Below are 22,522 nucleotides of genomic sequence, written 5' to 3'. Positions count from 1 at the left end.
ATAAAAACATTTTGGTAAACTAAAATGTAAGTTTAATATGTTAAACTAACTGGAATTTAAATAAAAAGGTAAAAAATATAATAAAAACAATAAATAAATAAAATATAAATTAAATGTGCTACTATTATTTTGATTATAATTATGCCATGAAAATCCACATTTATGGTACTGTTGCTTTAATACAGAGCTTATACCAAAATAAGAAAGTGCTCTGGAAGAAAATTTAATGGATTATAGCTGGAGAATGCTAAAATTAGTCACTCCATAGCATACCAAAACTCTTTCTCTTCTATTAGTCTGCAATTGTATGGTACAAATACTGTATAAGCCCATAAATATGGATGAAACCTGACTTATCATTTCTAAATTCTACAGAGGAGAACTGACTTGAAATTTATAAAACTTTTTCCTTCCAGATGAAGAAGGTAGGCTTATTAATTTCTATTAATAGGAGACCTTCTGCTGACAATTTTTCTATTAGGAATCTGGCAAACTCACAAATATGACAGATGGACTCAGAATTTAGAAGTATGCCAAGAGACTTTATGCAAAATGACTTAGTCAAAAAATATGCCAGTTTCTCTGGTTATAGATTAAGATCCAAAAATATATTCATGTTTTTGGTCATTATGTCTTAGAAATTGCTTGCAAAATCCTTTTTTTTTGGTGTGCTTTTTATTTGGAATTTTTTTTTTTAGGTTTGATTCTCATAAAGGCTTCTGGTGTCAGTTATTGGAAGAAGGCAAAACAAAATGTCTTGGAAAAAGCAAAGGAAGAAAATACCCTCCAATGGATCCTGATGTAAGTACAGAGCTTATAAATACAAACTAAAAGGTAGCATGTTTTTTCTTATAAAAGTAATTAAAATCAAAATATAGCCCTTCTAAAAACAAAAAGTGATATTTGGATTTCGGTGTATCCAGGTTCCTTGTTTTGATTTTTTCCAGTGATACATTACCTGTCATGCAGGAATAAAGGAAAACAACAGAATTTTCTGTGTTGAAACATAACAAAGAAGGCAACATCTCATGACAAAAAGAATGACACGTTCACATGAATTTTAGCACTGAAAATATTAACTGAAACCAAGACAGGAAATACATCAACTGGAAATTGAAAATAGGATCAAAAGATTTTTCCCACTAAGTTACTCTATAGTTCTAAGTGTGGCCTGAATAATATTTCTTTGAGAGTTTTCATTGGTTGATTTTAAAGTTTACCTTCAGAGTACTATGAGAAAAATCCTTACACGTTAATAGAAACTAAAGGGCAATTTCTATGATATTTCAAGAATGTAATATAAAATATATCATTTTCATTTATGTCAAAGCTATTTATTATATTTATTAAAACTAAAATACTTTAAAAACATTGTAGAATATCTTTCTTAGCATTTTCTTTTACTCCTGTCAAACACAGACATACTGAGACATACTATTAGGTTTTGTGGTAAAGAAAGATATGAAAAACCAAACTTTTAGGATATCAGTACTTCTATATCTCTCAACAACACTTCTGTGTAATAAATTCTGAGCTGTTTTTAACTCAGACACTTCTAACAGCAAATGTGTATAGTTTCATAACAACCAATAATGCAAATTTCTGCAGATACAACTAGGTACCCTACAATATAACTCAATTGTGCTACTAACTACCCCAAGTTAGTGTAGACTCCAAAGGTAAAGGGCCTACTACCACAAGACTGCCTCCCTTCAGACTCCAATTGCAAGTAATGTGTTTCCAGATTACTCACTTCTGTCCAAAGTGGCCACACATCAAAGTCTCTCATGACCCCTTCCTCAGGTTTTATAATTTGCTATAACCATTCACAGAAGGCAGGAAAACACTTTACTTTCTTATAAAAGGATACAAATGAATAGCCACATGAAGAGGTTCATAGAACAAGGTCTAGAAGGGCCGTAAGCACGTAAGGAGCTCTGTCTCTGTGGGGTTTGGGGTGTGCCACCCTCCCAGCACATGAGTGCATTTACCAGTCCTGACATTCGCAAGTCCTTCATGGAAGGTTTATATATGGAGCTGCCACTTACAGAGGCATGATTGATTAAATCACTGGCTGTGAGTAATTAACTCAATCCCCAGTCTCTTTTTCGTTATCTGAAGGTCAGAGGGGAGGGCGGAATTCCAAACCTCTAAGAAGGTGTTTGGTTCCTCTAGCAACCAGCCCCCATGGGAAGTGATCTAGGCCCCACCAAGAGTCACCTCATTAGCATAAGCTCAGGGAAGGTTTAAATGGGCTTATTACCAGTAACAAAAGACACTCCTCTCACCCCTATTACTCAGGAAATTGCAAGGGGTTTTTAGGGATCTGTGCCAGGAACCAGAGATGGAAACCAAATATATACATTTCTTATTATATCACAGTATTATGTGCATACTGGGTTTATCTGAAGGAGTAGAGTGGTTGATTTTATGCAAATGGTGACCTGAGGGAAGGGAAGAGTAAATAGTAGCCTTCACAGAGATCATGGAAACACAAATGTGTAGAATGGATGAGAGTAGGCAGTACTGTCACCACCTTGCTTGCTTCTCTTCCTATTTCAGGAAAATGTCAGTACCCAACTGTCACCAAAACATCATACAATACATTTAATCCAGGTAAATTAGGAAAGTTTTTGGCCTACTTCTACTTGTACTTGGTTTATGAAAATACAGTTAGAAAAAGAATAAAAACTGACATTCTAAATTAACACCAATAAATCTATTCTCTCTCCAAATCAAAAGCATGTAATAGATTATTTAATAATAGCCAAATAAAATACCTGATCTTGAATATATTATGATTCCTCCTTTTTATTATGTTTTTATATTATAAAAGTATATATTGTAATCTCTTATTACATTATTTTACATGAGTTTGCATGAAGTAGTCAGGTTATATTGACATACATTAGCATATCTCCTATCTGTGATCTTACCATCTAAAATATTCCCCCTTCCGAATGACTGGCAGATAACAATGTGTGTTAAATAAGGCTTGTATATGACTTGTATTAGACTCTAAAATAGAACATATATTATTTTGCAAATCTCGTATCATTTATCTTGTCATAATGAGGGAGCAGAGCAACAAGAGGAAAAGTACTTGGTTAAGGTGACAGGTTTATGGGGACACACATACAAACATAATAGGGCACGGGATGAGGATTGTCTACATAGTCAGCACTGACAGAGGTGGCCAGGTTTGAAAATAATGCTCAAAAGGCCAATAAATTGAAGTAAGGTTGAGATAATCCTTAGTATCGGAGGTTCAGTCCAAACTCCTAAGGGATGGAGAGTAGAAAACTGGATTCTAGGAGATTCAGTTCCAGAGTTAGGTAAGATGTTGGACAATCACCATGTGGAAATTTTAGGAAGCAAGCTGGAAGGAACTGGGTAGCCTCAGGCTTCTGTTGCTCCAAGCAGGACTTCAAAGTGAGCCAGTAAGAGAGAACACAATGGGGAAGTTCAGAAACTCAAAATCTACACAAAGACCTAGGACTCATCCCTAGATTCCAGGTCTCCCTGACAGCAAAGGAGGCACAGAATGGTCGGGTTCCCAGATATAGATACCTGAGAAATATAATGTATGTCTACTTTTTTCTTTTTTTTTCTTTTAAGTTTATTTATTTTGATAGAGAGGGCATGAGTGGGGGAGGGGCAGAAAGTGAGAAATAGAGAGAAAGGGTAAGAGAGAATCCCAAGCAGGCTCCACAGTGTCTGTCAGGGAAAAATGGGGCTTTATGGCTCCACGCAAGGGCCTTGATCTCAGGGACCATGAGATCATGACTTGAGCCAAGATTCAGAGTCAGACGCTTAGCCAACTGAGCCTCTATCTCTACCTTTTTCTTTTGCCTGAATATTCCAACTGGGCCAGTTGGTGGTTTTAGAGCTAATGACTGAGGAAAACCAAAAACAGATATGAGACAGAGTGAAGGGAGCCTGGGTGACTCAGTCAGTTAAGTGTGTGACTTCAGCTCAGGTCATGATCTCATGGTTTGTGAGTTCAAGCCCCGCGTCGGCTCTGTGCTGACAGCTCAGAGCCTGGAGCCTGCTTCTGATTCTGTGTCTCCCTCTCTCCTGCCCCTCCCTTGCTCATATTCTGTCTCTCTCTCTCTCTCAAAAATAAATAAACATTAAAAAATTTTTTAAAAAATGAGACAGAGTGACACTTAAATCACACAATGGTTTGGATTCTCCTTTGATCACAGTAATGGTTAGAATATAGCACAAATATCCTATTTAATTCCAATGAGCATTATTCCTATAAAAATCACTGTTACTTTGAAATTATCAATACAAAATGAGACTTTTTCTACAACATTTAAAATGGAGTACCAGATATGACATTTTAAAAGATAGCACAAGGAATTAACTAAAAACTTTTTAAATGTTCGACTCAACCAAACATCTCAGTATAGTTCAAAGCAAAGGGTAGAGATACAGCTGCAGAAATTCCCCCTTTACAACATCCCTAACAACAGTCATCCAACCTATTTATGAACCCCAGTAAAATGCCATCTCAGAGCACACTCTTTCCCTTCTTGACAGTTTCAATTACTAAAATCACTTCTCTTTGTTGAAGTGAAATCTGTCCCCCACTAAGTCAAGATAGTTTACAAGGCGGTCTTTTCCTTCCTTGGGTCAAATCATACAAATATAGTAGGTTAGAAGTTTACCTGGTTTACCTACTATATTTTCTTTTAGAGAGAGAAAGAGAATGGGAGAGGGGTAGAGGGTGGGGACGGAGGGAAAGAGAGAGAGATCTTAAGAAGGTTATGTCCCCTGCTACAGAGCCTGACTTGGGGTTTGGTCTCATGACCCATGAAGTGGGATCATGACCTGAGCCGAAATTAAGAGTTGGTCACTTAACTGACTGAGCCACCCAGGTTCCTCTACCTACTGCATTTTTAAGTCTACCACAATTCTGTTTTTAGCAGTATGCCTTTATATGCCTTAAAACGTATTTTTAAGAAAGTATTATGGGGGTGCTTGGATGGCTCAGTTGGTTAGGTGACCAACTCTTGATTTTGGATCAGATCATGATCTCATGGTTCATGAGTTCAAGTTCTATGGTGGGCTCTGTGCTAACAGCACATAGTCTGCGTGGGATTCATTCTCTCTCTCTCTCTCTCTATCTCTCTTCCTCTCTCTCGCTGTTCCTCCCCAGCTCTTGCTCTTTTTCTATCAAGATAAATAAACATTAAAAAAATAAAGTATTATGCACCTTCCAAAGGTAAATGCAAATTGATGACAAAGGAGTATTTTATATTATGGGCGTACCAAACTAACATTCTCCAAAGCTAGGATGATTTTAATAGAACATAATATTAAACCCAATCAGTTGTTACAGTTATTTTTCTAGCAATGCAATTGAATTAACATTTAATTCTACACAAAAAAAATTCACGTTTAATAAAAAAGCTTTCTCCCTAATAAAAATAGTGGATGTATGGGGTACCTTGGTGTCTCAGCCTGTTGAGTTTCTGAGTTCATGATGTCTCAGTTCGTGAGTTTGAGCCCCACCTCAGGCTCTCTTCTGTCAGCGCAGAACCTACTTCACATCCTCTGTTCCCCTCTCTTTCTCTGCCCTTCCCCCACTCACACTCTCTCTCTTAAAAATGAATAAACATTTTTTAAAAGTATATTGATGTAGGGGCACCTGGGTGGATCAGTCAGTTGAGCATCTGGCTTCAGCTCAGGTCATGATTTCACAGTTCATGGGTTCAAGCCCCTCATCAGGCTCTATACTGACAGCTAGTTCAGAGCCTGGAGCCTGTCTTTGGATTCTATGTTTCCATCTCTCTCTGACCCTCCCCTGCTCGTGCTGTCTCTCTCTCAAAAATAAATAAAACATTAAAAAAAAAAAGTAGGGGCGCCTGGGTGGCTCAGTCGGTTGAGTGTCCGGCTTCAGCTCAGGTCATGATCTCAGGGTTCGTGGGTTGGAGCCCTGCGTCAGGTTCTGTGCTGACAGCTCAGGACTGAAGCCTGCTTCAGATTCTGTGTCTCCCTCTCTCTCTGACCCTCACCTGCTCTCACTGTCTCTCTCTCTCTCTCTCTCAAAAATAAATAAAAAACACTAAAATAAAAAAATGTTTTAAAAGTATATGTATGTAGAGTGTCTATTTTAAAGAAGAGAGTCACTGTGTTTATGTTGTCCTAAATAAATAGCCCACATGCTTATTGTAAATTTGAACCCAGGTATGGTATACTTGATGCACATTTAAACATCATCAACATGTATGAAGTATACTTTAATCAGCAAAGTGAAATGTACTTTTATGTCCCTCCTCAGAGCAGAGCATTTCTATCAAACTACTACAGAGATCACAACGTGGAACTTTCAAAGCTACTGCACAGACTGGGGCAGCCTCTGCCTTCGTGGCTCAGACAGGAGCTGCAGAAAGTGAGATAGCACTGAGACAGCTCCTTGAGAATCCATCTTCCATGTAACATTCACCTTTCCCAAAGCTTCCAGAAGCTACCAAAATGCTGTTTAAAAATATACCTCTTCAAATGAGAAAAAAGAACAAAGTTCCTTCCATGTGCTGGCATGTGGATGATTGGGGGGGAAAAAAAAGAAAAAATATCTGTTATGAGCCTTGAGGCCTATGGCCTTTCTCTTAATCCATATCTGAGCCTGTGGGATTATTGTAGACTACTGTGCACACGTGTGGAAGTCAACTGCAACCAATATAAGTATCAAACACAAATGCAGAATTGTTCCATTTCATAGTAATATTTACTCTTTTATATATCAACTAAGATTGTGTGTCTGTAGATTTTTAGACCACTGTTTGCCTGTACGATGTTTTCTTATTGTTTGACTCTATAAAGTGTCCTACAAAACAAGAAGCAAAAGAAACATCACGATGTAGCATAAAATGCCAAAGGCAAAATACCCATGAAAAGTGCTTGCCAAGATATAAATCTGCTGAATATTTAGAAAGAATTGTAAAGGACAGTTTGTGCTAGATCAGAGTGGAAAGGTTATATATGAGGTTTATGTGCATCAAAATAAAAAGATAAGTGCTATAGGAAAAAAAGTGATTTTTCACACACATACTCTAGTGCATTTATGTAAAAATTAGTGACTCCTCTGTCATAATGTAATTGTTATACTGAGAGACGTTGTAAAACCATTGAAAGGTGTATGGGAACACACTGACTAGACCAAAACAGTAAATAGTAATGTAAAGTGTACTCACTAAATCCTCTAAAGAGGAGGAGTTGTAGGGGTCTGGAGACATATCAATGACAGTTTAAATCTTTTTGTGAGCTACAAACGGACTCCGATGGTCCTCACTGGTTCTATAGAAACAATTGCACAGAATGTGAGGAATGTGTCATCTCCAGAAACATACTTTTAAAAGTGAATAACTTTTTTTTAATTTTCTCCAGAACAAAATCTATTAAAGGAAAACTAAGCACAGTGTCTCTAGATGATGTTATTTACATTTAAATTATAGAAAAACTACATTTTTCCAGAGAGTTCAAAATGAAATTGAGTGATATAGAGATTTGTAACAACAACAACAACAAAAAACACTGACATGTGATCTATAATCTGACATTTCCCATGATAGTTTTGATATAAGACAGAAAAAAATAAGCGGGGCTAAGTCCTGTTTTTTAAAGAATATTTTGTGTATTTTCTTGTAGAGGGCAATAAAATTATTAAATTTTAAAATAGTTAAATTTATGGATTATCTACTAAATTAAATGGAGGAAGTACAAAGATGAGGTAGACATGATTCCTAAAACATATTTACGCTTAAATTTTAAATGACCATATGTTTAACAATCAAAAAACAAAAGAATCATACTGACCTCTCCATATATTTACTTAATTTTTAAATTCACTGTACCTGTGAAAAATTAATTAGTACATAAATTACCTGCTATGATTATATAAGCCTTTAAAATGTTATGAAAAGTATGATCAGAAAAAAAAAGATGCCCAAGGAAAAGCTACAGCCCAAATATTTTCCTTATCATTACAATGTGTAAAACTAAACTCTATCGATTATTTCCTAATTAAAAAGAGACCTTGACATCCTTCTACTTACTATAAATTTTTTAAATATTATAATTATTAAATATTTCTTAAAGTTTTATGTACCAAAACGATACACTCATTTTTACACAAACAAACTAATAGCCGAAAGAGCTGGAGAAAGAACAAGTTTTGAGGCCCCTGCAGTAAAAGAGAATCAGCCAGCGGGACAAGTGCGGGACTCCATTTGCAGGCTCACTGCCACCGTTCTTAGCATGGCAGGAAAATGAGTGTAGTCTTTCAACTCCACTAATTTAATAAAATCTCCTTGAGAGGGGCGCCCATGGTGAAAACAGTTACATGTGGTATCATGTTTTTATTTTGACAACATTGCTACTTGATAAGAGAAAACGAAAAACGGATACATTTATGTTTTTAATGATGAGACGTGCATTTAAATTTCTAAACAAAACTGCTAAGGGCATGACTTTGTCTAGGTAAACAGAGGCAGCTGAACAGCCCACCCTTTAAGATAAATGTGAAAAAACCTGGCTGATGGTTGTATAATGAAAGAAAAAGGAAGAGGTCATACCAAAACTGCCTCCTTCACAGTACAGGTATTTTGCTGTCTATAGAAGCAAACCTTTGAAAGCATTTTTGACCACTCAGTGTATCTTGGAGGCAACATAAAATTCTAGAGGACATACATACTTTCTACATTATATACTCCAGCTGATTATTATGCTATTCTAAAAGTAACATAAATACATATGAGAAAACAATGAGAGCTAATGTGATTTAAAACTAGCTTTGTATAGAATTCCTTTTTCATTGCTTAAGATTGGAACTTCCTCAGGAAGAAATGAAATGGTTATTTTAATGTTTATAGCTATGATATTCTTGTCATTCACATTGAATGAAAATTACTGGAAACATTTTTTCTCTGAGTTTTTTAAAATAAAAAACTGATAGTAGCATGGTACCTCATATGTACAACAATAAACTGTGATAAGAAAATGAAGAGTTTGGGTCTGGTGATTTTAGGTAACAGGTATATATTTGATTGTTGTATTTGCCTCGGGAGTGGGAAGTGGTTATATAAAACACAAGTGCCACTAATATAACTTAAAATGGAGAGATGCCTGAGAAACCTCCAATTAGGAAATAAACTTATTTTTAATAATATAAGGCCCACAGATCCTTCTAATCAATATTAGTGATTTTTTTTTTTAGTTCTAATAGAAATAAAGCAACTCCTAGGGTCACCCGTGGGATCCTAGAATAAGGGAATAAGAAACACACATGAGAACCTGAATGATGACAGCATTTCTTACTCCAGTGCTCTGGTCTGCTTCCCACAAACAGGTTCCTTTCTTTAGAGCTTTAAAAGGTGTTAGACAAAAATGAACAAATCAGGAGACTATAGATGCTGGCGAGGGTGTGGAGAGATGGGCACCCTCCTACACCATCGGTGGGACTGTAAACTGGTGCAGCCGCTCTGGAAAACAGTGTGGAGGTTCCTCAAAAAACTATCCATAGAACTCCCTTATGATCCAGCAATAGCCCTGCTAGGGATTTACCCAAGGGATACAGAAGTGATGCACAGGGGCACATGTACCCCAATGTTCATAGCAGCAATGTCAACAATAACCAAATCATGGAAAGAGCCTAAATGTCCATCACCTGATGAGTGGATCAAGAAGATGTGGTGTATATATATGCAATGGAGTACTACATGGCAATGAGAAGGAATGAAATCTGGCCATTTGTAGCAAGGACCTCGAGGGTGTCATGCTAAGCGAAATAAGGCAGGCAGAGAAGGATAGATACCATGTTTGCACTCATAGGTCTAACAGGAGAAACCTAATGGAGGACCAGGGGGAGGGGAAGAGGGAAAGAGAATTGGGGAGAGAGAGGGACGCAAAACCTGAGAGACTATTGAATACTGAAAAGGAACTGAGGGTTGAAGGGGGGGGGGGGGGGGGGAAGAGGTGATGGTCATGGAGGAGGGCACTTGTAGGGAAGAGCACTGGGTGTTGTATGGAAACCAATTTGACAATAAACTATTTAAAAAATTTTTTAAAAAAGGTGTTAGCCAGTCTCTTTTTATTAAAAATCTATCAAAACAAACAATCGCTGTGAAGAAAGAAAGAAAGGAAAAGAAGTAAAGGAAGGAGGGAAGAAAGGAAGGAAGGAAAAGAAAGAAGGCAGAGAAGGAGGGAAGAGGGAGGAGGTGGAAGGAGTTAGCCACATTTTCCACAAACAATTTTCTCTCTTCCAGCCCTTTCTTTTCTAGATACCAGACTCTCTCAAGCTGCAACACACACACACCCGCACCCCCGTCTATATACACCAATTGATTTCTGCATAGGTCTGTCTCCCACACATAGTTCTCCAGTCTGGAATATGTCTGTCCCCCCATTTTCTGTCTAAATATGTCATGTCATTCTATGTTCCATCTACTCCAGGCTCAACTGGTGACTGGTTAACAAATCAACCCCATCAATATTAGTGGCTTATAATGAATTATAACTTTATGCTTTCCAGAAATATCAGCACTGCAATTTCCAAGAGATACATTTTAACCTGAGGTCCCTAACAAATGGGGAAGCACTGAACTATTCAAAAATTTTGGTATGAGGGAATTTCTCTAATTTCAAATTACACTCTATAGCTGAGTTCTATTTTGTCAAAGATGACTCTGCTTGGTTACCACCTATAACACGGCAGCTGCCTTCTTCCTGCCCACCCCACCGTGAGCACACACACCCGTCCCCAAATAGTTGGCAGTCATGGAAAGACCAATGATACTTGTGGTGGATAACCCTTAAGAAGTTATTCGTGTTGGCTAGAAGTGTTTGCCGTCTCTTCACTTACTTTACTTGAGACTGAATCACAAAAGCTCAAGCCATGTCTTGGTCAAACCAAGAGAGTGTGACATTTATTCCATTCCCAAGTATACCTAGACTCCACTCTGAGTACACCACTCACCTGTGGCCAATGGTACCCAACAGAATTGGGGGCCTCTTCCCATCACCCAGTCCTACTACTAGTTCTTGCCATTTATTGTCCTCAATTTGTTGTCTTTAAGAGTTCTCTATACATTTACTGCTGTTAAGAAATGTCACAAGGAATTTATTCACTTATTTATTAGTATATGAAATTTATTTTTTAACCCTTCCTTGCACCTTCTTCCTTTAATACTATATGAATCTTAATCTTTGAGTTTCTATAATTTCTCAGCCTATTCCCAAAAGTTATTAATACAAAGACAGTAAATCACTAAAATTGGAACCCACTATATTTTCACCATCTCCTTTGGAGATTCTCCTAGAGAAAGTAATTGTGATTAAAGTCAATAAGTACTTAAGAAAGACATTTACTTGCCAGATTTAGGCAAATATTTTATTTGCCTAGCAAACCCTTTCAAGGAATTAAAAGCAAATTTCACAAATTCATTACCTGCAGCATAAAGTCTCCAAGATATTGTTAGGGAGAATGTATTTACCCACAATTTATCATACAGAAACTGAATTAAACTTAATGAAATGTGAAACATTTCCAAAACACATAGGATCTGTGACAAACCTTACATAAAGCTATCTACATCAAGCTGCTTCTTGGTTAGAAGGGAATAAATTAAGTACAGGAAATGCCTGCTGTCTATGTGTCTGATGCCAAAATGCTCTATTTCAAATCAATAACTGAAATGGATACCAGATCTTGCTTTTAAATATTATGCATAATTTATACAGTTGGACCAGAGAAGATTGGTCTTCTTTTCTCTATTTGGTAAATAGTACTCTGAATCTGAATTTTTTTTTAATTTCAACCACTTTAAACAGAAATAGAATTTCAAAATGTTATATATTCCTAAGGTTCTAGTGTATGTTTTTAGAACTTAATTAATGTCCTTCAAAGCAAACAAAACTTTTAAAGGCACATAAAACATACTATCAGAAAATAAAGTCTATATCATATAAAAATGAATACGTTCACAAACTTTTCAAAAGCTATAGATTATAATTTTTAAAATAATAAAAGGCTATGCAAATATAATATTGACAAATTCTCACTCCCATCTGTGCTCAACTTGATAAAGCCATATTGTTTCTATCCCCAATTAATTATAGGGATGTCCTTGGTACAACTAGAATAGCAAAGAAGATAGACTGGATGTAGTCCAATATCTGTTCTTAACTAAATAACATTGGATAGGTCACTTTTCCTTTCGGGCCCTCAATTTCCCTATCTGTTAATGGAAGTCAAATGTGATCACTGTAAACTAATTTTCCCTTTTCTTTATTTTCTCATCAGTTATTAGAACATTTGATTCTCCCTGTCTCTCACACATTATGCCACCATACAAGAGCCTTGAATTATCTAGGTGGTAATATTGCATGCAGAGATTGGGCCTGGGCAGCTCAACTTCTCATTCCTCACTTCACTTCTCTTTCAAGAATACTCTGGGTTTGTTTTTGGCCTGTGGTAAGTTCAGCAGATATCTAGGCTTAAGGACATTATTAAAACTACAAACATAACAAAAAGAGCTTAGAAACAAAAACAAAAATTATGGATTTTGGAATTATAGACTCAGAACTTAAACAGAAAAGATAAAAAGGAGTTACCTTTATTTTTTTAATGTTTTTTATTTATCTTTGAGAGGCAGAGAGAGAGAGCATGAGCAGGGGAGGGTCAGAGAGAAAGGGAGACACAGAATCCGAAGCAGGCTCCAGGCTCTGAGCTAGCTGTCAGGACAGAGCCCGACCTGGGGCTTGAACCCACAAACCGTGAGATCACGACCTGAGCCGAAGCTGGATGCTTAATGGACTGAGCCACCCAGGCGCCCCAAGTTACCTTTAATAAATGGGACTAGAGGGCTGCCTGGGTGGCTTAGTCGGCTAAGTGTCCAACTTTGGCTTGGGTCATGATCCCATGGTCAGTGGGTTCGAGCTCTGCATTCGACTCCGTGCTGACAGCTCAGAGCCTGAAGCCTGCTTTGAATTCTGTGTCTCCCTCTTTCTCTACACCTCCCCATTCTCACTCTTTCTCTGTCTCTTGTCTCTCAGGAATAAATAAACGTTAAATAATAATAATAATAATAATAATAATAAAACAAATAAATAAATAAGACTAGAATGTGGGATGAGGGAGAGAGATTTGAAATTTTATTTCCAAAAGTGTGTACTATTTTTATTAGAACAACAATACTCTTTCGTTAAAAAAAAAAAAAAAGTCTAAATATTCAGGTCAAACAGTGGCCAGTTCGCTGGGAAGATCCCAGAGGAAAAGATGGAAGCAGCAGCTGGCTCCAGCATCAGATACTGGGTGTTATCCAGGAGATGAACAGGTAAGACCTAGGCCATGCCGCACAGCCTTACTTTGTACAGTAGTGTGATGGTTCTGAAAGTACACTCTGGGGACCTGTGGGAGAACCCAGTCCCCTTCACAGGATCTGCAAGCCCAAAACTATTTTCATAACACTAATTTATTATATTCTTTTGTCATTGTATTGATTTTCCCCCCTAGTTTTGCAATAGCAATAATGGGTAAAACTGCTGGTGCTTTTTAACATAAATCAAGGTAGTGACATCAATCTGTACTTGTAGTCACTGTATTCTTTACCATCACACATTCATTTTAAAAAAAAGTCAGCTGCACTTAAGAATGCCCTGATGAAGCAGTAAAAATTATTAAAATTATTAAATTTCAACCTTGAGTACCTGTCTTTTTAATATTCACTGTGACAAAGTGTGAAGTATGCCTACAGCATTTCCGCCACATATTGAAGTAGATAGTTGTCTCATGGAAAAGCACTTGAGCAACTGAGTTGCAAACTGAACTCGCTACTTTATTTTTTAAATTTTTATTCAATATATTTAAGCTAAAGGAAAACTAGCTACTTTATTTGTGGAGCGTCATCTTGAAAAAATGACTGATAGAGAACTATGGTTATGCAAACTTGAGTAACTGGCAGACATTTTTTTGACCATGAACAAGTGGGCCTGTCCCTTCAAGAAGAATGACCATATTTTTGCCAATGATAAAATGTGAGCTTTCAAGTGAAAATTAGAATTTTGTAGAACTTGTATCTGCTACTTATAACAGCAGACTAATATTTAAATAATGTTTCTGATGAGATTGATATTGATATCAACAAATACTATTTTCTAATGTTATATAATGATTTGTATCAATAGTGGGAAGATCTGCATAACTCAGTGAACCAATATTTTCCAAATGACCAAAGCATGAGGTTACAGAATCATTATATATAGTACATCATTATAAGAGTACAAGATCAGCTTTTCGGGTAAGACACACTAATAGTTTTAAGTGTAGCAGAATATGAAAAGTTCATTGATTTGGTTTCAAATTCTACATTACAAATATCCTTTAAGAAAATATCACTTACCAAGTTTTAGTGTAGTATCATAGAAAAATACCCACAATAATCTGAAAAGCCCATAAATATACACTTTCTTTCCCAAATACATATTTGTATAAGGTCAGATTTTCTTCATATACTGAAACAAAACAATGTATCAAATAGATTGAAAGCAAAAATAAATAACAGTATCTACCTATCTTCTATTAAGCTAATATTAAAGAGATTTGCAAATGCCACTCACTATTTTTATTTGTTTTAAAAACCACTTATTTTTCATTAAAACTATGATCTCATTATGGGTTTGTTCTTACTAATTTTAAATTATTAATAGCTTTTAATTCCTCAATTTAAGTTTCTAATATGGTAAATATTGATAGATTTAACCCTTATAAATAAAAGACCTTTGGAGTCCTCAATATTTTTTTTAAATGTAAAGGGATTCTCAGACCAAAAAGTGTGAGAGGTACAGGCACAGGAGGTGGAAGCAATTTAAGTACCAAAAAATCCAGATCTATACCATTAAACTCCCAGACTGGAAGTTGCATGGCTGGAAATTTAAAAATATTGGGAAGGGGAAAGAGATATACATGACAGTGAGTTTCTTCTCCCTCTGCCGTTTCTCTTTGCCACTAAAGTGAGTTTTGAAAATGAAAGGATGAGAGATTTAAGGATCCAGAAGTTGAGAAAGCTGCACCCTACTTTCTAAAACTCTGCACCCCCTCTATGTGCTCTGCCCACCAATGGTGTGGGAGCAAAACAGTTAAACTAACACACGGCATTCTAAGCATATCTGATCTGAATCCACAGTGGCACTGAACACATAAAAGTTCCCATTCTCTATGCAAGTTGCAGAAATCACTAACAAGCCTTGAGATCCAAAGGGACTGGGCAGCTAGAATCAGGAAGACACCTAACAACTTGCCCAGACTGATGAATGTAGGGCATGGAAAGAAACCAGACCATGGAAGTTAGAAGCCACTTACCAAAGATGGAACTTGATAAGGATCATCCAATGCCAGCATAGGACAGATGACAGCTGAGGTCCAAACATCACCCTCCCACGTCATGTCCATTGTCATGGCCATCTTGGGACAAAAGGTAGAGAAAAATTCTAAATTTGACTGGACTTTCCAAAAATAGACTTAAAAGTTCCTAGTGATGAGATGCATCTGGAATAGGGACAGTTATTGAAAACTGCATTTCTGCACAGGTCATGGATTATGGAATTTATACCTACTACATAAGATTATATCCCAGGTTCAGTTAGCAATAATGGAGACTCAGGGAAAACAGAGGCGACAGCCAGAGTTGAGACTATTGACAGATGCAGCCGCAGTTAAGAAGAGCTGGGGGTAGGCATAATGATGTAGTAGGCTTGAATCTGCAGATGGAGCACATCTGCAGATTCTGATCTTCTTACAAAGTAATCTGTTCCATCGCGGTGCACACACATGCCCTTATGTAATATTGCCTTGAGAGTCGGTGGAATCTGTAAATAGGATAGTCATTCTCTTGATTAGCACATCCTACATGCAATCTGTCAAGAAATCCTATTGGCTCTATCTTCAGTTCTCTCCAAACCTACTTTCTTAGTAGCTCCACTGCTGCCACCATGTTCTGCAATAACATGATCTTTATCTTGGATATCTTCCCTGCTTCTGTCCCTGCCCTTATAATCTACTGTCACTCAACACCCAGAAGTAACCTTCTTACAAATTCATGTCAGAGCAATCTTCTATTAAAAATCCTGCCATTTGGGGCATCTGGGTGGCTCAGTCAGTTGAGCATCCAACTTTGGCTCAGGACATGATCACATGCTTCATGAGTTCAACTCCTGCATCGGGCTCTCTGGCATCAGCACAGAGCCTGCTTTGGATCCTCTGTCTCCCTCTCTCTGTACTCTTCCCCCACTAGTGTTCAATCTCTCACAAAAATAAACATGTTTTTACACAAATCCTGTAATTGCCCACCTTTCCAGTCATCCGCTGGATCTGACATCCATTGCTTTTATTACCTTAGTTCTTCTTCTTCCCCCCTCTCACCATGCAACAGTTGGACTAACTTCTTTGCTTACTATTTTCAAGTCTTTGTACTGACATGCCCTCAAATGTCCACACAGCTTATTCTTGCAATGTATTTGGGTTATTGCTCATATGTCATCTAAGAAGATGACACCTTACACATAAAATTTTCATTCTTTGTCCTCCCCCTCTGCACTCCTTATTCCCACTAATTTTATTTTTTACCATTATATTTATAATCCTATAACTATATAATTTTTGGATTGTATTACATCTTCTAGTTCTATAGTCTTCTACTCAAATAAATTTCTTGAAGGCAGGTGTATTTGTCTGTTTTCTTACATCAACGTACCCCTACATTTATGTGTCTAGTCTCTGACACATAATAGGTGTTCAATAAATACTTTGTTGAATGAATTAATTTAGCAATAAAAACTGGGAAAGGAAAAAAAGCAAATGATGATCATTTAAAATTGCATATTTTCTTACATTTAAGTGTTAGAAAAAAATACAAATCAATAAATTTGAATAATAAAGGTATTATTTCCCCAATCATGCAAAAACTTACTATTCTAGGGCTTTCTTCAAAATGAAAATAAACTAATTTAGACTTCAAATAGTAATGAATTCCTATAAAGAACTAAACTTAGCAAAATAATATTTAGACACACCCAGAAGAACCATAACCTTTTTATTTTATTTTAATTTAGAGGGAGAGAAGAGAGAAAACATGCATGTGAGCTGGGAAAAGGCATAGAGAGACATGGAGACAGAGAACTTCAATCAGGCTTCTTGCTCAGCATGGACCCCAATACGGGGCTCTATTCCATGACCCTGGGATTACGGCCTGAGCCAAAATTAAGAGTTGGACACTTAATTGACTAGGCCACCAAGGCACCCCACCCCAACCTTTAAGTATTGGTGTTTGCCAGAGTATTCTAATAAATTTTCTAATAACAATACTAAAAAGAAAAATACTGCTAGTTTCCTTTTACAGATGAATAAACAGGACAGAAAGGACAAATAACTTTCCTTGGGTCACACAGGAAACAAACACAAAGATCTGAGCCCAGATTTATATTTATCTTATACCTAATATCATTCTTCTTCCTTTATTACACAACACTAAGAATGCGGTCTCTGAGGGGCGCCTAGGTAGCTCAGTCAGTTAAGTGTGGCTCAGGTCATGATCTCACACCTCATGAGTTTGAGTTCCACGTCAGGCTCTGTGCTAAGAGCTCAGAGTCTGGAGCCTTCTTCAGATTCTGTGTGTGTGTGTGTGTGTGTGTGTGTGTGTGTGTGTGTGTGTGTGTGTCTACTCCTCCCCTACTCCTAATCAATCTCTCTCTCTCTCTCTCAAAAATAAATAAAACTTTTAAAAAATTTTGTTTTAAAATGTAGAATCTGAGCCAGTCACACTACCTTCAAAACACAGATCTAACCTTAGATTACTTACATTATTTCTCTGAGCCTCAATTTACTTATCTGTTAAATGGAAATAATAAGAATTACACCTCATACAAATGCTATGAGAATGAGTTGACTAATAAGTATATAAGTACTCAATAAACATTAGATATTGTAATTATCATTGATGATTATATATTGAGGCAATAACAAATAATTGTTCTTTTCATAACCCCTTTTGTGACGAAGTCTTCATTTTGTATAATTTTCCTTCGACCTTCTCAGTCATTACTGTCCAGTGTCCTAAAGAATGATGAGTATTCAAAATTCTTATTGCTGGGGAGCCTGAGTGGCTCAATTGGTTAAGTTGGTTAAGCGTCAGGCCAGATTTTGGTTCAGATTATGATCTCATGGTTTGTGAGATCAAGCCTCACGTCAGGCTCTGAGCTGATAGCTTGGAGCGTGCTTTGGATTTTCTCTGTCTCTCCTCCTACCCCTCTCTTTCACTCTCACTCTCTCTCTCTCTCTGCCCTGCCCCCACTAGTGCTCTCAGGCTCTCTAAATAAGTAAACTCAAGAAAAAAAATTTCTGTGCTCCACATCTTCATCCTCCCCCTTTATTTTTTTTTAAATGTTTTTTATTTTTGAGAGACACAGAGTGCAATGGAAGAGGGAGACATAGAATCCGAAGAAAGCTCCAAGCTCTAATCTGTCAGCACAGAACCCAATATGAGGCTTAAATTCACAAACCTGAGTGGAAGTCAGATACTTGACTGACTGAACCGCCCAGGTTCCACTTAAAAAAAAAAATCCTACTGTTTTTATCAAATATACTGAATTCTAAGGATTTCTTTCAGAACTCTTCTGATTTCTAAAACATTACCATTTACATTTACATAAATCATACTAATAAAAGGGTTTTAAAGAAAAATGAAAGTTATTTTTCTGGTTCTAATTCTACTTAGTTTTCTATAAATTTATTTAGAATTTAAAAATAACTACTGGGTGCCTGGGTGGCTCAGTCAGCTAAGCATCTGACTCTTGTTTTAGGCTTGGGTCATTATCTCACGGTTGATGAGATGATGCCCCAAGTCAGGCTCTGCACTGATAGCTGGAGCCTGTTTGGGATTCTCTCTCCCTCTCTCTCTTTGCCCCTCCCCACCTCTATTTCTCTCTCTCTCTTTTCTCTCAAAAATAAACATTAAAAAATAAAAACAAATAAAAATGCTAAAACATCTTACATATTAAATTGAAGTATTCTTATATATCATCCTGTCTTTTATTTTACCTTTTTTTATATCTCTCCCTTTGCCTTTTTCACTTATTCCCTCACCAACCTCCCCTGTGGTAATCACCAATTTGCTCTCTATATTTGACTGCAGATTTTTGGTCTCTTTTTTTCTTTGTTCATTTGGTTTGTTTCTTAAATTCCACATATGAGTGAAATCCTGTGGAATCTGTCTTTCTCTAGAGGTCTGACTTATTTCATTTAGCATTATACCCTCTAGACAAGTCCATGTTGTCAAAAATGGCAAGATTTCATTCTTTATGGCTAACACTTCATTGTGTGTGTGTGGGGGGATATTCACACACATATATATAATGTGGTCCTTATCCATTCACCTGTTGATGAACACTGGGTTGCTTTTCATATTTTAGCTTTGTAAATAATGTTGCAATAAGCATAAGGGTCCATATGTCTTTTTGAATTATTTTATTCTCTATGAATTAATGCCCAGTAGGCAGAATTGCTGGATCACATAGTCGTTCTATGTTTAATTGTTTGAGGAACCTCCATACTCTTTTCCACAGTGATCGCACCAGTTTGCATTCCCAACAACACACGGTTTCCTTTTTTCTCTACATCCTCACCAACACTTGTTATTTGTTGCGTTTTTTATTTTAGCCATCCTGACAGATGTGAGGTGATATCATTGTGGCTTTAATATGCATTTTTCTGATGATGAGTGGTATTGAGCACCTTTTCATGTGTCTGTTGGCCATCTGTAGACCTTCTTTGGACAAATGTCTATTCATGTCCTCTGCCCATTTTTAATGAGATTAATTTTTTGGTGTTGAGTTATTCCTGACATATTTTGGATATTTACTCCTTACTGGATATATCTTTTGCAAATATCTTTTCCCATTCTGTGGCTTGCTTTTTGTTTTCTTGATGGTTTCCTTCACTGTGCAAAAGCTTTTTATTTTTGTGTAGGCCCAATAGTTTAATTCTGCTTTTGTTTCCCTTATTTGAGGAGACATATCTAGAAAGTGTTTCTATGGTCAATGTCAAAGAAATTACTATTGTATATGGTTTTTTTTCTAGGCATTTTATGGTTTCAACTCTCACAGCCAGGTCTCTTATCAATTTTTTAGTTTATTTTTGTGTATAGTATAAGAAAGTTGTCTAATTTCTTTCTTTTGCATGTAGCTGTCCAGTCTTCCCAATACCGTTTACTTAAAAGACTTTTCCCCATTGCATATTCTTGCCTTTTTCATAGATTAATTGGCCATAAAAGCATGGGTTTCTTTCTGGACTCTCTATTCTGTTCCATTGATCTGTGTCTTTTCTTTTTTTTTTGAGTCATACCATACTGTTTTGGTTACTACAGCTCTGTAGTATAGCTTGAAATCTGGGATTCGCATACCTTCAATTTTGTTCCTGTTTGTTGACAGTGGTTTCGCTATTTGAGGTTTTGTGTGGTTCCATACAAATTTTAGGATTATTTGTTCTAGTTCTCAGGAAAATGCTGTCAGTATTCTGACAGGGATTGCATTAAATATGAGATTGCTTTGGGTTGAAAAGGACATTTTAATAATATTATTTCTCCCAATCCACAAGCATGGAATATCTTTTCCTTTTCATTTGTTTGTGTCATCTTCAGTTTCTTACATCAATGTTTCAGAGTTTTAGGATTTTATTTTTTCAAAGCAATATTAAAATTTTTCTAGATTTAGCTCAAACTAAAATTTTTCAGAGCATTGTACAAGTCTTGTCATTTGTTTGAAAATTAAATAGAAATTTGCCAATATAATACCATCTCATGAAGAATATAAACTTCTAATACCAAGGTTGCAAAGACCATGGAGATCTAGTCCAATTATAAATACTTACCTATAAGGACCAGTTTCAAACTTTGTCATAAAATTTTCCCTGTGAAATTATTTCCATTATAAAATTAAAAATATATCCCCACATGAGGGAAAAAAAATTAAAAATTTTTGTTAAAGACAGAGGTAAGATGTGCCCAGGGCCAGAAAACATGTGTGATGTTTGCTTAAATATACTAACTTACTATTCAGTTTTCCTTTTGAACATTGTGTATAATTTCCCAGAGGGTTTTTTTTTTTTCACTTTTATCATGCCAACTTCCTCATTCAACAAACATTTGTTGAGCGTGTACCATGAATCAGGTACTGTTGTAGGTAAGATGAATATGATTATATCCTTGTCCTCTAGTAGATTGGGCAAGAATATTTTGTTGCTTCAACAAAATCATTGTCTACTTTGAAACACTCCAGATTAAAATATGTATCAACTTAAATACTTCAGGCAATAGGAAATGAATTAAATCTTCACTTGATTCAGTATTTTTTAAAACTTATATTTCAAGTTCAAATACTAAAAAACCTCTCTGGTTTCAAATCATATTCTTAGAATCTACATCTGGAGGAAAGCTGTTCTTTTATAGTAGAAACTAAGGTTTTCAATATTTATTTAGAAACTAAGGTTTATTTCTGAGCCCATACAACTAAGGTTGTATAATATGAATATTATACAAAACTGGAGTCCAGAGGGTATCTTGGTAGACTTACTATATATGATGACATTTTCATGTTATAATCTACACATTCATTTAGATATTCATGCACAATAATAAATGAATGTGTTTAAGTTAAAACCTTCTAGAGTTTAAACACAGACCTAAATAATAGGGTAATAGAGCCACCTAGTGGCACTTTATAAAAATTGGTTGCTTATAATTTTCATTCCATTAGGTTTAGTGAACACAAGCTTATTTAATGAACATAAGCTTATTTATCTTTTCACTAATACAGATATTTATAATTCTTATAAACAATGGATCAAAAAAATCGGGGTTATGAGTTCTACAGTAAATATTTGACATCGTAAAACATGTATAAAGTGTATTATAGAAGAAAATAAAGAAAAACAGAATTTTAGCAAGTACTTATTAAATTTTCAAATTGCTGGGGTGCCTGGGTGACTCAGTTGGTTAAGCACAAGACTCTTGATTTCAGCTCAGGTCATGATCTCATGGCCATGTGATCGAGCCCTGTGTTGGGCTCCACACTGAGCATGGACTCTGCTTGGAATTCTCTCTCCCTCTTTGCCCCTCACTTCTCCTCCCACCTCTCTCTCTCAAAATAAATTTTAAAATGTCAAATTGCTTTAATGTGTAATATAAAAGCATTATTTTACAAATATAGTGTGTAAATAGTCTAAGACAGTAATAAAACCTTCCATTTTAATGCATTATATTGCTATATTAAGTAGCAAAAAAGTCCTCATTAATAAACAGACTAAACCAAAGATCAAGAGCCACAGACCATCTGAGAAGGGAAAAAGAAAAAGTTGAGCCTTTCAGATGTTAAATATTTAATGAAGTATGAGTGCAAGATCTCACTGACATGTGCATTTCTACAACCAAGTCAAGCAATCAGCTCTCGAGGTGATGAAAGCCAGTTT

At 36.2% G+C, this 22,522-nt stretch overlaps 1 protein-coding gene across 1 annotated transcript in view; it reads left to right on the top strand.

Moving 5' to 3' along the window:
* Positions 1–9,014, top strand: part of NDST3 (N-deacetylase and N-sulfotransferase 3) — a 162,694-nt gene extending 153,680 nt beyond the window's left edge. Inside the window, 3 exon segments of the mRNA XM_029941596.1 lie at positions 699–801; positions 6,293–6,356; positions 6,359–9,014. Coding sequence (XP_029797456.1) covers positions 699–801; positions 6,293–6,356; positions 6,359–6,450 — 259 coding nt within the window. The 3' untranslated portion in view covers positions 6,451–9,014.
* Positions 9,015–22,522: the final 13,508 nt, after the last annotated feature.

This window comes from Suricata suricatta, chromosome 1, assembly GCF_006229205.1.
Source record: "Suricata suricatta isolate VVHF042 chromosome 1, meerkat_22Aug2017_6uvM2_HiC, whole genome shotgun sequence".
Taxonomy (NCBI): Eukaryota; Metazoa; Chordata; class Mammalia; order Carnivora; family Herpestidae; genus Suricata; species Suricata suricatta.
This window is presented reverse-complemented; position numbering and strand designations above follow the sequence as displayed.